The sequence below is a fragment of the Meriones unguiculatus genome, chromosome 9, assembly GCF_030254825.1.
Source record: "Meriones unguiculatus strain TT.TT164.6M chromosome 9, Bangor_MerUng_6.1, whole genome shotgun sequence".
Classification (NCBI taxonomy): domain Eukaryota; kingdom Metazoa; phylum Chordata; class Mammalia; order Rodentia; family Muridae; genus Meriones; species Meriones unguiculatus.
Window position 1 is genome coordinate 54,145,229 of NC_083357.1, and position 14,712 is coordinate 54,159,940.

At 39.9% G+C, this 14,712-nt stretch overlaps 1 gene segment (V, D, J or C); it reads right to left on the reverse strand.

The window, feature by feature from the left end:
• Positions 1 to 5,608: 5,608 nt before the first annotated feature.
• Positions 5,609 to 6,178, reverse strand: LOC110542482 (T cell receptor alpha variable 22-like). The segment is given in 2 exon segments: positions 5,609 to 5,955; positions 6,127 to 6,178. Coding segments are annotated over 2 exon segments (399 nt in total).
• Positions 6,179 to 14,712: the final 8,534 nt, after the last annotated feature.

The window sequence follows — 14,712 nt, forward strand, 5'->3', positions numbered from 1 at the left end:
ACAGAAGAGTTGAGGGGCCTACCCTCTTATTCCTCCTCCATTTACTTGAAACTCAGTTGTACCTTGCTGCATTTTCTTTTCGTTCTCATCCACATTCCTTTGTGTCAAAAGCCAATAAAGACACACTCCACCTAGGAACCTGGTGGCCACACCCACCTGGAAAGAAAGTGGTCCATTTTCACTCACCTCCGTGTTCTACAGTGCAGTTTCCCCGGTTTCACTGTATGCCCTGCAGCAGACCACCTAAGGGCCCTGTCCTTCCTCTTTGCTTCCATCACACAGGGTTTCCACCAAGCCTTGCAGAGAACCCAGCTTACCTAGTTCCTGTATAACTTAACAGCATCCCCTCTAGCCCATCCACTTTCCATACTGTCACTTTTCAATGTAGAAAACCACTTTCTGCGCATACTGGCAGGGACTTGTACAAGCAGGTTACTCACACTGTCCTTCCTGCTCTCTGTCACACTCTCTCTATTCTGATCTGAAGCCTGATAATAACCTGCTTAGAGAGGAAAAGTTACACCTGGTTCCACCATCCTCCCTGTCTTTTTAACTATCTATTCTATTTTCCCCCATTCAGGAAACCCTTCCCTTTCCTCTAGCTGCCTACTCTATATCTAACTTCTGTAGGTATACAGATTGTAGCAAGCCTATAGAAGGCTTAAAATCTAACATCCAAAGGTAAGAGAATACACACCATATTCGTCTTTGTGAGTTTAGTTTTCACTAACAGAGTCTCACTTAGAGAAGGCCTCATTCTCAGCAGTAGACGGCCAAATCTATGGTGTATTTCAGGATTTTTATTTTTTGTATCATAATTCTTTGCCTGGGCATGGTTTGCCATATCTGCCATTTATCTACAGATTATGTTTTCCAATTTGCTGTTCTTATGGATTTTCTGTGTGCACATGTCTCTGCATGTGTATGTGCTTCACATTTTATTTGTTTTTCTATTTGCTATGTTTGGTTTTCTTATTTGCCTGTTTTTTTTTCTAGAAGAAAGAGAGAGAGAGAGAGAGAGAGAGAGAGAGAGAGAGAGAGAGAGAGAGACTAAAGAATGAAATTGGATGTGTGGAGATGGGGAGGATCTGGAAGGAGATGAGGGAGGGGATACAGAGACTAGAATATATTGTGTGGAGAAAATCCATTTTCAATTTAAAACCAAAAGGGAACAGCAGTGCTGCAGCCTGATTAGTTCTTGCTCAAAGTGCCAGTGTTTACACAGATTGGAGCTGTTGATTTTTGTTATTACACAGACTGGCCCATGTCCTTTACAGACCCCACATGCTGAGCTACAGGGTTGATTTTCCTTGAGGTGATTGTTCCTGCCTGAATGAGGCAGAGACACAATGCAAAGGGAGATATCTGGAAACAGAGTTTCTACCTAGTCATGTTCATTTATCACCTAATCATTTTATAATGGCAGCTTGCACATACTTTCTGCTTTGTAATGATATTGTACGAGGGACATGCATAAATTCTTCTGGCATTGAAATTTTTTGCTACTTACTGAACACAGAAAATATCTGTGAGCAGTGTTGGGCATAATGAGACTGGGGAAAATTGTTTCAGCCTATGGAAACCTAAGACCATTCATATTCTCAGGCATCTAACATGCTTGCTGTTTCTCTGGCAGATCCTAGGACTCTGGAGAAATTAGATAGGATCTTACCAGTGTTTCCATACATCCCATAACATAATGAATTGGTAGTGGATCATGGTGAAGATTAAACTTAAAGTCAAATGGCATAAAATTGGACTTTGCTCAATATAGTGATCATTTGTGGTGTGATACAGTTGTGTACTGGATAGCCTAGGCAGAGATAGGCAGGATGCTCCTTTATGAGGCTCGGCTTTTAATCATTAAATATAGCACTCCTTTCTTGTAAGAAATATACGTACCATGCAACTTGGAGAAACTGAGAATGACCAGTGGTTTATTAATATATGAAGCAAAGTCACATTGACAGCTTCATCTTGATGGATTTCTGGAGTTAAGAATTACTCTCTTTCAGGGGTAACTAGAAAACTCAAATTTTCAACAGAGGTTGTGATACATTTTCTGAAACCTGACATAAAAAAGAAAATCGTTTCTCTCCCCAGATGTAAAAAAAAGTGCCCTCCATGACTTGAAAACACAACAGAGTTTGCACTGTTGTGATTTATATAAAAATATCAAGATGCAAAGTGGTGTCACCTAGAAGTTACCATTATTGGGCTTGTTCAGTAAGAGCTGGTGGGAGCCTGTGTTTGTGAGGAAGGCAGTAGGAGAGAGAGGCCGGGCCAGGGATGAACAGGTCGGTGGTTGCTGCAGATAAGCAATTGCCACTGCTTGCAAGGTTTAGGAGGTATAAGACAGTGAAAGAATTTAAGAAGCCACCTAAAGTAAACTGGACAGAATTAATCAAAGTTGATCCAGGTGACCTGCCACTTCAAGAAGAGTTGGCAGATCATTTATGGATTTCCTCATCAAAGGTGGAAATAAGTGAAGTAAAAGGTGAACATGAAGAAAGCGTGGTAAATTTATTCAGAGTTTCACAGATGTTGAAGAAGGTAACAGCTGAAGAAGTAGGCCTGGCTTTGGAAGAAATTGAAAAAGCTGGAGAAGGGCAAGCAAAATGTGAAAATCAACTAAGAACAAAAGTAAAGAAACGGGAAGAGGAACTGGTGATGGCTCAGCAGTCTGCAGGTGGACAGGATACTCATTATATGCTACAAAATTCACCAGCTTGAAAACCAATTGGAACAAAAAATCATAAAGAATTAGAGAATGTGTATGGCATTTGGATAAAGAGAAGAAAGTTAATAAAAAAAATTGGCTCTTTGAATGAGGAGGCAGAACACTAAAACAACAAATTAAGAAGAGAATGAACAGTTTTGTCAGGATATTACTGATAGCCAGAGACAAATAGATTCACGAAAGTAACCACTTTGATTACAAAGAGGAAACAGTGGCAATTGATCACATCTGTCTTAAAAGAACTGTGACCTCAGTAAATTCTACCGGAGTGGACGCAGGACTAGCCACAGGATTATCATCATGGATTGCTGCAGCCATGAATCATCTGAAGGAATGGGCGGGCATGGGAGCGTTAGCAGGCCTTCTGGTGTTGGTCTTCTTGGTTTGCCTGTGGTATATATGCAAGATTAGAGTCTCACAACAGTGTGATGCAGCCTTGATCATTCAGGCCTTTACAGCCATTGAAGCAGGACATTCTCCCCAAGCATGGTTGGATACCATAAAAAGCTAAAATGTTACGCTCAGGATGTGAGGCTAAGCACTGCACTCAGGGTCAGCCGCTTTGGACCCAGAGAAGAGCATGTCTGGTTGCATGCGGGTTGATGCCCCAGGTCCCGCCTCTGAGAAAAAGGTATCGGACGGGTCTGATGCTCTTTGGGTGGATGACACCTAAACGAACATCGGTACAAAGTCCCAATTTATTTCTAATATCAGAGATCAGACCTCTACTCTTGCCTGATGCGTCTAAAACAAAAAGGGGGAACTGTAGAGAGCTGCGGAATGCTATGCCTTAAAGATGGAGCTGGTTTCCGCCTTCCACCTTCCCGATGGTGAGTGCTCTCTGTCAGGAACAATTCCACATTTGGCTAAGGCTGAGGATCTGGCTTGCTTCCATGTATGTGGACCTATCTGCATTGCCCACGTGGCACGCCTGGGTTGGCTACCCAGAGGCTATTTAAGCTGTGGGCTGGCTTTCCCCAGGGTCCGAGGATTGTTCAAGGTTTCTGAATAAACTGCATTGAAAAAAAAAAAAAAAAAAAGAACTGTGAACTTGTTCAATATCTAGATGAAATTCAGACTTTAACATAAGCTAATAAAAACACCGAAGTTTAGAATCAAGAAATGAGGAAAAAAATCTCCAGAAGAGTCTTACAGGAAATGGAGCAGAAGCCTGATGACTGTAACAGGATGAAGTGTATTGTCCATCACACAGATACTATTGTGGACCAGACCTAAAGAGAATGAGCATTGTCAAATTCAAGTGTGAGAGCTCACAGACCTTGTGAGGGCATGGGGTGAAAATGATCCAGCCATGATGCCCATCATTGCAAATGGAAAAGAATGCAAGGTGCTTTCCTCAATCGATACAACTTTTATCCTTTTGCATTTTGATTTAACTTTAATAGTGATTTTGATTTTAAGGATTTATATCAAACAATATTGTTGATATTGCTTTTTTGTTTATTGTCTGTTTTAGCTAGAAAACTTCTAAAACTGCTTGCTAACTGTAGTCCTCAAGCTCATTTGTTTTCTTTTTAAACAAGTGCATTCAAGTCCAGATTAATCAGGATTGGGGCTAGAAGAAAGATCTATCAATATTGGTTACAAAGCCTTTTCGGAGTAACCTCTGTCTGTATCTAATTACCATGTTCCATTCTCACCTAATTCCATAGTCCCACCCTCTCGGGAAGCTAGGATTAGGGTGGTTGCCATTTGTGAACCCTCTGAGATGACTGAATTCATAATTCTTCCTGTAAATGCTCTCACTCGAGTGACACCACTTCTAGCCATGCTCAAGTAAATCTTCCTGGCAATTGGGAATTATTATCTGGGAAGCTGGGCAATCTATGCTCTAAGCAACTGTAGGTACAATGGGGACGAATCACAAGATGGTCAGTTAATTTGCGAAGCTTAGAAAGAAAATATTTTAGGCAGTCCAGTGGCTGCTGTAACCACTCAGCTGCTGTATCAAAATGTCAATGGATAGACATTACATGGATGAATGACATGGCTGCTTTCTAGTTCTATGCAGAAACAAGTGACAGGCCACAGTTTTCCAGCTACGGAATATAATCTGTCAACCCTTGGAGAAAAACAGTTGTTTGGTTCACATTTAAATATAAATAATATAAATGTAAACATATATAAAATGAGTTAGTCCCCTATTGTGTGGTAGTTAGGAAGTTTTCAGTTTTGTGTTGTTTTTTTTTTTCTTTTTGAAAATAGTGTTTTAATGAGAAATTTTGTCTGTATACCTTGCAGATGTATAAATATATCAGAAGAAACAACTGCTGTAAATATTGCTTGACACACTGCAAAACTATCTATTTGGTCATTTATCTTTTGGCTTTTATAATTTTTGATGTGAAATATTGGTTTCACATTTCATAATTAAATGTATAACACTTTTAAAAATATCAAGATATTGTTGAAATGATGTCTGGATTTAATAATGAGATTTGTTTGTCTTGAGTTTCTTCAACTTAATTTATTAGGTTTTTGAAATTAATCCTTTCTTTAACTTCATATTTAGCCAATTAGCTGAAAGTGTTGTCAGGTGATCTCTGAACAAAGATGAAACAATTGCTCTCAGTTTCTGATTTTGAGAAATGGCCCAAACAATTCTGGACTGGATAAGAAGGGTTTTATTTTATGGCATTAGCACAAGCATTTGATAAATTACGTATGTATTTTAATATTGTGAGCTGATGTTTCGTAGCATTTAACATTCTAGAAGTCAGTGTCAGGTCAATCTGGATTTAAGGGTGAACTTCTTGGGGTATTTTTATGTCTCCTCACACTTCCTTTGTAATTGGTGGAGATCTGATAAAGCCACAGCTGTGCAAAGCCTCCTGCAGTGTCCCTGTGTCAGGGGCTGGAGCTGCACACACAGCTGCAGTTTGGGGCCAGGCTGCAGGCTTGCTGGGAGCACTGTGCCTCAGCAGCACAGAGGTAGGTGCCTGAATCCTCCAGCTGGGTGTCCCTGATGTGCAGGGTGCTGTAGCTCTCCTTAGAATGAAATGTTGACTTTAACCTCCCATTCTCCTTTATTCCTGCAGCCACATAAAACAGACTGATGAGGCTGCCCTGGGGATTCTGTCTGAACCACTGCACACTCCTCATGGTGGTGGAAAAGTTGCATCTCAGAGCAGAACTGGTTCCCTCCTGGAGACTCAGGACTGAAGGACTCTGCTCCACCTCAGCTCCTCTCACACCTGCTTGGAAATAGAAAAACAAATGAGAATCAGACAGAGGTTTTCACCCACACCTGTCAGATATCCCAGGAGACTCCCATGAGGATGAATGCACAGGAGCTGTGTGTTGGCTTTCTCCCACTCCACCATTTCTGGAGAATCCCTAAAGCAACTTAGCTGAGTCCAACTCACAGCAAATCTGCACCCACAGAATCCCCAGCACAGCTCCCAGGTTCCTCTCCATGGCCCCTGTCCAGTTGGGATTTTTCTCTCCAGGTCTGATGGGGTTGAGTCTTATGCACAGACACACTATGCTTACAGAGGACAGGTTCTCAGAATCATTGAGCTTCATCCTTCATCTGAACAGGAAACCCCGCCCACCTCTGTGTCATGATATTGCACTCCAACCACCTCCATGTCCTGATTGCTGAACTGTACTTGCTTTAGGACTGTGCAGGAAATACCAGTCACAGTAGGGTCCAGGACACTGTATTTTCTTTGTAGCCCATCACGTAAGGGAGTCTGGGGAAATGTATGAAGAGGTGGGGGTGGGGTGCATGAATGCAGAATGAGGGGGGAAAACTAGTGACTCCCATAGGTTAAGCCGAGCCTTGCAGAATCTTTGCACGGCTTTTTGTTGTTCTTTAAATAGATCTATAGACAATTGGGATCCACTGACCAGGTTCTAGATATGTGTGCTTTTCCGTAAGAGCAACTGGGAGCTAAAGATCCACATGAACTCCACACCATCACTCCTGCTCTTTGCGTTGCGGATGTTATGTCCTGATGTCCTCTCAGCTCTTCAACCTCTAGACAACTTAAGAAAAGCCTATTTCCAGGACACCTGCAGGGCCGCCTAGTGTACTGACACCACAGACAACAAGAGTGACTTCAGGCCATCTCCACAAACCTCATTAAACCAGCCTTATTCATTCCATCAGTTCTAGTGATCAATTCCTATAAATTACAAAGAAATGCAGATGGTCAGAAAACATTAGTGCCTAGATAGAGTTCTTAGAAGAAAAATAAAATGGCTGAAAAATAACTCAAAATTGTTATTAATCATCACAAGAAAATTAGACAAGTTACAGATTTTTTCTCACCTGTGTCTAAAACTCAATAAAACAACTGACCACAAATGCTGTGTGTGTGTGTGTGTGTGTGTGTGTGTGTGTGTGTGTGTGTGTAACCTGCATTCATTATAGGGAGGAATGAAGAATGGCATCGTAAACTTTTCAGGTAGATGGGTGGAACTGGAAAAGACTGCTTTGAATGAGTTGACTGAGAGACAGAAAGACGGATGGCAGATGTTCTGCTGCTGGACTCCTAATTCCAATGGAAAGTGTAGAGCCTCCTAAATAAAAATCTTCAGATGGACATGAATAACCTGGAGTAACCACACCTTTCTGTAGGTGTGTTACACCTTTCTGGAGGACAGAAAGGTACAAAAGGGAACATGAGGTTGGGGAGAAGCACTAAAGAAGGAAATAGCAAAGGAAGCATAATTTAATATAAAAAATAGGAAAAATGAAGGGAGGGTAGTTGGGATGGGAAAAGAGCTCAACACAGAAGGAAGGAGAGGGGGGAGGGTGAAATAAAGTGACCATGGCTAAAAAAGTTATAAGGAATCATATTAGTATCTATTTACCTAAAATAGTGTAGAATACATAAGAATAAAAATATGTATATACATATACACACATAGTTTAAATTAAACTATTTGGGCTGACAATGCTTCCCCAAGAGCTGCACACAGCTAACAAAATCCTCAATACCAGTCATGGAAATCCCTCATTTAAGCTGTTAGTGGGGAAATTTAAAAAAGACTCCTAAAATATTATAGACTCTTATCTTTAAATATTGTTCTTCACCACAAGTTCTCAGTGAGTACCTATTGCTGATGACACAATGCATTTTGACCAAATGATACAGAGGAAGCCAGCTTGACCTGAATTGAAGTCTTCTCCTTGATGAAAGGAGACAAGCAGACAATTATCCTTCCCTGCTATGATGCCTATAAACTACAGTGGCCAATATTGTACTAAAATTTAAGGTTGCAATAGTGGTACTCATATTTTGGTGGCAACCAATAGCTCTCAAATTGGACACAAGAAATAACTCAACAAGAGGAAAATCTTGCCTGGTTCTGGAAACCTAGCCAAAGTATGCAGGACTAGTGAGTTTATAGATCTTTGAGGTGAACCTATAACTACTGTCTTACACAGCACAATCCCTAATTACATTCTAAATATCAATCATTGTTCCCAGGGATAAGTATATTTTTCTGTCCTCATCAAACACTTTCTTCTTTTCAAAAGACAGAGAACCATTCAGAAAACTACAACTAATCAAAATGCAGAGAACAAGTGATCATGCAGTGTTCTGCCTGAACTGATCCATGCGCCTACAGCTCAGGGAGCACTGGGGAAGAGGGCACAGAAAATGTCTAAGCTCCAGAGGAACAGGAAGGTTTCTGTGAGATTGCATCTCTTAAACATGGCACAGAATACATACCTAAGAATTCTTAAGGTCATGGTTGCTTAAACAAGACCTGAACATTTATGCACCAGTAGAATACTATCCTGGAAAAAGGTAATCTGATAGAGCTTCAAATCTAGACAGAGAAGTACAGGCACCTGAGAAATACCAACAAGAGAAGCAGTCTTACCAAAGGAACAGCACTCCAATCTGATATTGAACACCATGGGGCAAGTCCTGAAATCATGCACATACAAGGTACACCATATGGTCTGAGCAGGTTGTATCTATGTAACAACAATTAAAGCAAAAGCAGGCAGAGGCAATGAATTTCGGTGAGAAATGTTTGCTATGTAGAAGAGGATGAGATAAGAAAATGAAAATGGGTAATTTAAGTAATTATATTTTAATTAAAACTATTTTTAAGAAAGAGCAGTAAATGGTACAAGACACAAGTTTCCAATCTGTAGAAGACATAAATACACATATATACAATATAATCAAAGAATAATACCTTGTGAGCTGGATGGTCTCGGGAAAGTAAAAGACTGACACATGGGGACTTTGGATAAAACTTCATAAAGAAGGTAGAGATGGGTCTGGAGGTAGAAGGAGAGAATAAATATCTCTCGCCTGCAAATCTCATGTGTCACCTGAGTTTACATAGGGTATGGGGAGACATATAGGGACACCATTTATATTATTTTATTTAAAAGTTGCATATTTTCTTTTATCCCCTTTTCATTATGAAAAGTGAAAAGATGGGGAACACTTCATTGCCTGTTCAAACTTATTAGTCTTAATCATTGGATAAATTCATGAGCATATGAATTATTTGAAAATTAATGGAACATAATATTCAGGGTAAAAATCCCATATGCCTGAACATCCTGATTCATTCTGGGGATTCCATCACTCATCATCCTAAACTCCTCCTTCAGCTGCCATATTGGAGCTGATCCTGCATAGTGTTTTGTTGAAGAATCATAATCATATATTAAATATGTGGAGCAACAGGAAATATACAGCATTTCATGTCTTGTTTTCTGTTTGAAACAAAATGTCATGTATTGTGAACACCTTTTTGTAATTTTCTTTACAATCTCAAAATATTAACTGGGGGTGGTGAGATGTGCCTGGGATCCCAGCGACTAGGAGGTCGAGGATAGAGCATAGGAAGCTCAGCATTATTCTCTGCTAAGTGGTGTCTTTGTCTGAAGTCAGCCTGAACCCCATGAAACTCCACAACAAACAGTCCAACAAACAAAGAAAGCTGTCTTAGCAGCAGCAGCAGCCTCTACTGATGTCCTGCACTGTATTATGAACACATCTCAGGTTATACATCCCGTCCTCAGATAATTTAAGGTTTAGAGAAACATCTTATTTATGTATAACAACATATGCGCATTTGTAGTTTCAATTGTGGTCCTCACAGTAAGAATTGAAATACAGCTCTGTATTCTGAATGTTGTTATGTTCTGTATGTTGTTAAGGAGGGCAATGAAAGGCTTTACCAAAACAACAGATGCCAACAGAAGTAAGAAAAACTTCAAGATTACCGAACGTTAATATATTAAAATCAGGACAAGGCTGGGATATAGAGGTAATAAAATGTAACTGATAAAAAAAAGTAAAATAAAAAAAAGAAAAAAAATATTTTACTAAAAACAAAACAAAAAATGTATAATTGTAAAATTTAAAAGTTAGAAAATTATATATATATGTATAAATTACATATATATGTATACAGACATATGCACATAATCTTCTGGAAGAACAAAACTTTAATCCTTGGTACATAATTGGAAAAATCTAAAGGAAAGGCAAGAATGCTGAAGACAGCATAGTGTAGGGTGTGTCCTGCTGCCCTTGTGTAAGGATTGAAGCCTCCTCTCTCACCCAGGAACCATCACACCTACATAGCCTTCTCTAAAGCATGGCTATTCTGCCCCCAGTGGAGAGAGGAGTGTGTGAGGAGAGTGACAAGCTTGTCAGGTGACTCAGCTCAGGTGACACAGAAACAGAGAGAGGGTACAAGTGAAGGGTGACTTAACATTTAGACGGAAAGGGGAATGGGAAATGAGCAGAAGGAAAACAGCAAGAATAAATGAACAGAAAAGAATGAAGCTAAAACAGAGTACTGAGATTGTGAAGTACAACATAGACAGTTCTCGATAACACCCTTTCAGCTTCAGTTACTGTCACTGGTCCCTTTGCTTCCATTCCTTCATAATGAGCTGGTTTTATGAATGGTTTATTATTTTTTCCAGTTCTTCTGGAAACATGAAAGTGATGGCAGGGAAAGGCGATAATCTAACTTACATGTGATCCTCACTGTAATCACTTTTGACAGGAACACACACTCACACTTACACACATACACACTAATACACACATAAACACACTTGTACATACACGCATACATACACATATTAGAATCACATATAAAAGGCAACTGTTCTGCTGAACCATCATTTTAAATTTTGCAACACACTACTTTAGAAAATATAAAAATAAACAACCCATGTGGTAGTAGTGCCCTACACTGTAATCCCTGCACCTGGGAGGCAGGGACAGGCAAATCTCTAACTTTGAGGCTAGCCTAGTCTAGCAGAACAGCCAGAGATACACAGAGAAACCCTGTATCAAAACACAAACAAGCAAGAAAACAAACAAAAAAGGAAGGAAGGGAGGGGAGAGAAGAGAAGGAAAGGAAAGAAAGAAAGAAAGAAAGAAAGAAAGAAAGAAAGAAAGAAAGAAAGAGAAAGAAAGGAAGGAAGAAAGAGAGAGAGAAAGGAAGGAAGGAAGAAAGAAAGAAAAAGTAACCACCATACTATTGAACATATATAATAGAATTCTTTTTTGGTGTGTGTGTGTGTGTGTGTGCGCATGTGCACAGCAGAAATCCATAGAATACTGGATTATGGAGATCTCAAAATCTTTATACAACTAGCATTAATCTTCTTAAAAGGATGTTAAGCACTGAACTGTGTCTATATAAAATACATATGCTGGGGCCCTAAAAGGGCTTTGGGGTGACAATACTAGAAGATCGGACATGAAAAGGTAACTAAGGCAAAATAAATCAACACAGAGAGGCAGATCATAAGACAGATGATGAGCACAGACCCTCTTATCCTCTGAAAAGGACCATGAGAGGATTCACTAATGGCCACAAAGAGAGTGCTCTGGAAAAGCAGATCCTGCTCTCATCTCCATCTTGGACTTCTACCTCTAAAGCTAAAAACAAACAAACAAACAAACAAACAAACAAAACATTTTTGTTGCTTCAACCACAATATGTACTGTGTTGTGAAATCACAAAATGAACATGAGAATCCATTTTTAAATGTTATGAAGCACAGCCAAAAAATTTGAAGGCATAACTGTACAGACAAAAAATACTCAACATTGTATTATTCTCTCTTTATACTTTGTTTTAGAGCACCTGTCTCCCAAATTAAGTTTCCTGGTTCTTGCTCAATCCTCATGAAACTTGTACCTAGAGATCTGATGATCCTAACAGTTTTGTTAAAGTGCTGGGAAGAATGGAGTCTGCTTTTCATGTATTTGGCACCCAATGCGAATGACAAATGAGTGAAGTCTCCCTGTACTTCCTTAGCAAAGCCTTAGAATTTTTTCAGATTCAGGGCATGTACCACTGCATCTTAAGTTTGCTTGGAACACTGACAGAGAAGGGGAGAATTGCATGGCATGGGCCTTCAGAGTTGCAGAAAATATTTTAAAAACTCTTGTGGCATGTGTACACCAACCACTAAAAAACAGTGTACCCGTCATGTATGTGTACACTTGAGTTAAATAATTTCAGCTCATGGTTTCTGCCTTCCACCTTCCCGATGGTGAGTGCTCTCTGTCACAAACAACTCCACATTTGGCTAAGGCTGAGGATCTGGCTTGCTTCCATGTATGTGGACCTATCTGCATTGCCCACATGGCACGCTGGGGTTGGCTACCCAGAGGCTATTTAAGCTGTGGGCTGGCTTTCCCCAGGGTCCGATGATTGTTCAAGGTTCCTGAATAAACTGCATTGAAAAAAACAAAAGAAAAAAAAAGCAAAAGAACAGCAACATTTCTGCAGATGTGATTTAGGGAAAGGTCAGGCTCCAGCCCAAGGGAGCAATCAAACTTGGCAGTGTGGTTTTAGAGAAAAGAGGTTGTGGCATCCTCCTCTGTAAATAAAGAAAGGCCAGGCATGTAGCATTAGAGTCTCCGTACGGAGGTCATGTGTGGTCATCCAGTGAAGCTTGAAAGTGAAGCCTGTATTGTCTTTGAGCCCCCAAGATGCTGAGGACACCTCCACAGAAGAGCTGCACATGGGTGCAAAGCCTGCTCAAGGGAGCAAAGTGTATTGCAAGTCACCAAAACTGGATAGGTGGAGTCATCTAAGCCCTTTGACATCAGAGACGGAGTCATAGGATTTGGAGTTTGCCATCTTGGATTTTTGGTCTTGCTTTGGTCCAGTGTTTATTTGTTATGCCCCACTCCTACCTTTTGGAATGGTAATATATATTTTTCATTAAATTTTTTTTATATATTAAAAAAATAATAATTTCAGCTCAGAAGTGCAATGCTGCATATGTGCTACTGAAATTGCCCTCAGTTGACAGAGTAAGCTAAGCTTGTCAGGAATGCACCCTCCTGGGGTTGCCAGCTGCCATTTTATGCAAAGGCCATGACAGAAAAAACTGGCGTTCCATTGCCAACAATATGCCCAATCCCTAAGTCTCACCAGTTTTCATGGGGAATTTCACATAACAGGTTTCACTAGCAAGAGCAGGGGCATGTTTCATGGTATCACCAAACAGGAAAAAAGCCTTTAATGAAAGCTCTTTGGTTGTTGATTTGACTAAAGTATTTTAGACACACACCTTTCCAAAATAAACATTGTAAAAAAAAATCTATATTCACCTGTATCTTGACCCACTAAGAACCAAATATTTAATTTCTAAAAATTCATTGTCTACTCGTTGTGAGACACAGTAGAACTGAGTGTGCTAGTTTGTATATCAGGTACTGTCTGGTAATAACAGTACTGCATTGTGGTTCCCATAAGAACATGAGTATATCTCAATGTCATGTGTAGTAAAAAGAATGAGAAACAGCAGTGTGTAACTCCACAGACTTGAAGTTCTCACCAGGCCTAGTGTGAGTGACAACAATGGCTAACCCACTGCCTGATGAAGGTGAGTTGACTGGAAAGAAGTCCATGAAAATTCCTATGCTGACCTTGGTATTGTGTCTTAGGAGTGTTTACAAATAAGCCTGCCTTCTCGTCTCATTATAAAGAAAATTAAAACTAAGAGATTAACACAGTAATACGTAAGATAGACCACTTGGTGTTAGAATCTCCAGGTAACATCTATCTGTGTCCATGTTATAATATTTATGTATGCGTGTGTATGTGAGTGTGTGCATGGGGACAAGTAGAAGCACATGTGTACATATGTATTTGCATGTGTATGTGTTCATGAAGAGACATGAGATAACTGTGGGTGTTGTTTCTCAGGTTCTGGGGATCTTTAGTGTGTGTGTGTGTGTGTGTGTGTGTGTGTGCGTGTGTGCAAGTGTGTGTTTGGGTATACATATGTGCACATGTATGTGGAGGTCAGAGGACCATCTTGGTTGTCATTTTTCAGAAGCTATCTGTCTTGTTTATTGGATACAAGGTCTCTCATTGACCCTGGGCACTTCCAGGTAGCCTAGGCTGCTTGGGAACCAGGCTTTAGGAACACATTTACCCTCACCTCCCCAGCACAGCTGCCATGCCCTCATGTGAGTGCTGGAAATTGTACTCAGGGCTCATGGTTCTGTGACACCTACAGAGCTATATTTTTCTGGTCAAGCAGCAGCTAGAAAATTCTCTCTTTCTTTTCCTCTTCATCCTGAGTATTGTCATCCTCCTTTGCTGTATGCACAAAAGTATAAAATCTTCTTTTACAGTTCTGCAAAACAGAAGGTGATGAACTAAAATTCCATACTGGAGCTGGTGATTTTCATTGTCCACTGGGATTCTTGACTGTATTTCAGCAGGATGTGATTATGATATGATAAAATAGTAATTGATAGTAAACATTGATGTTCCTGCATTAAAATCATTTGTGCCAGAGAGAAATCAACGAGCAGTAATAAAAGATGCAGAAGGAATCACATCACAAATTCTCAAGCATATCTGAAGAATTTGAAGATGGAAAAGAAAAACATAGCACTTGTATGGCTTTGAAGAATTCGTTGAAAAAAAAAAATAAACAGTGAGTTCCAATTCCTTATTCTCCTGTTTTA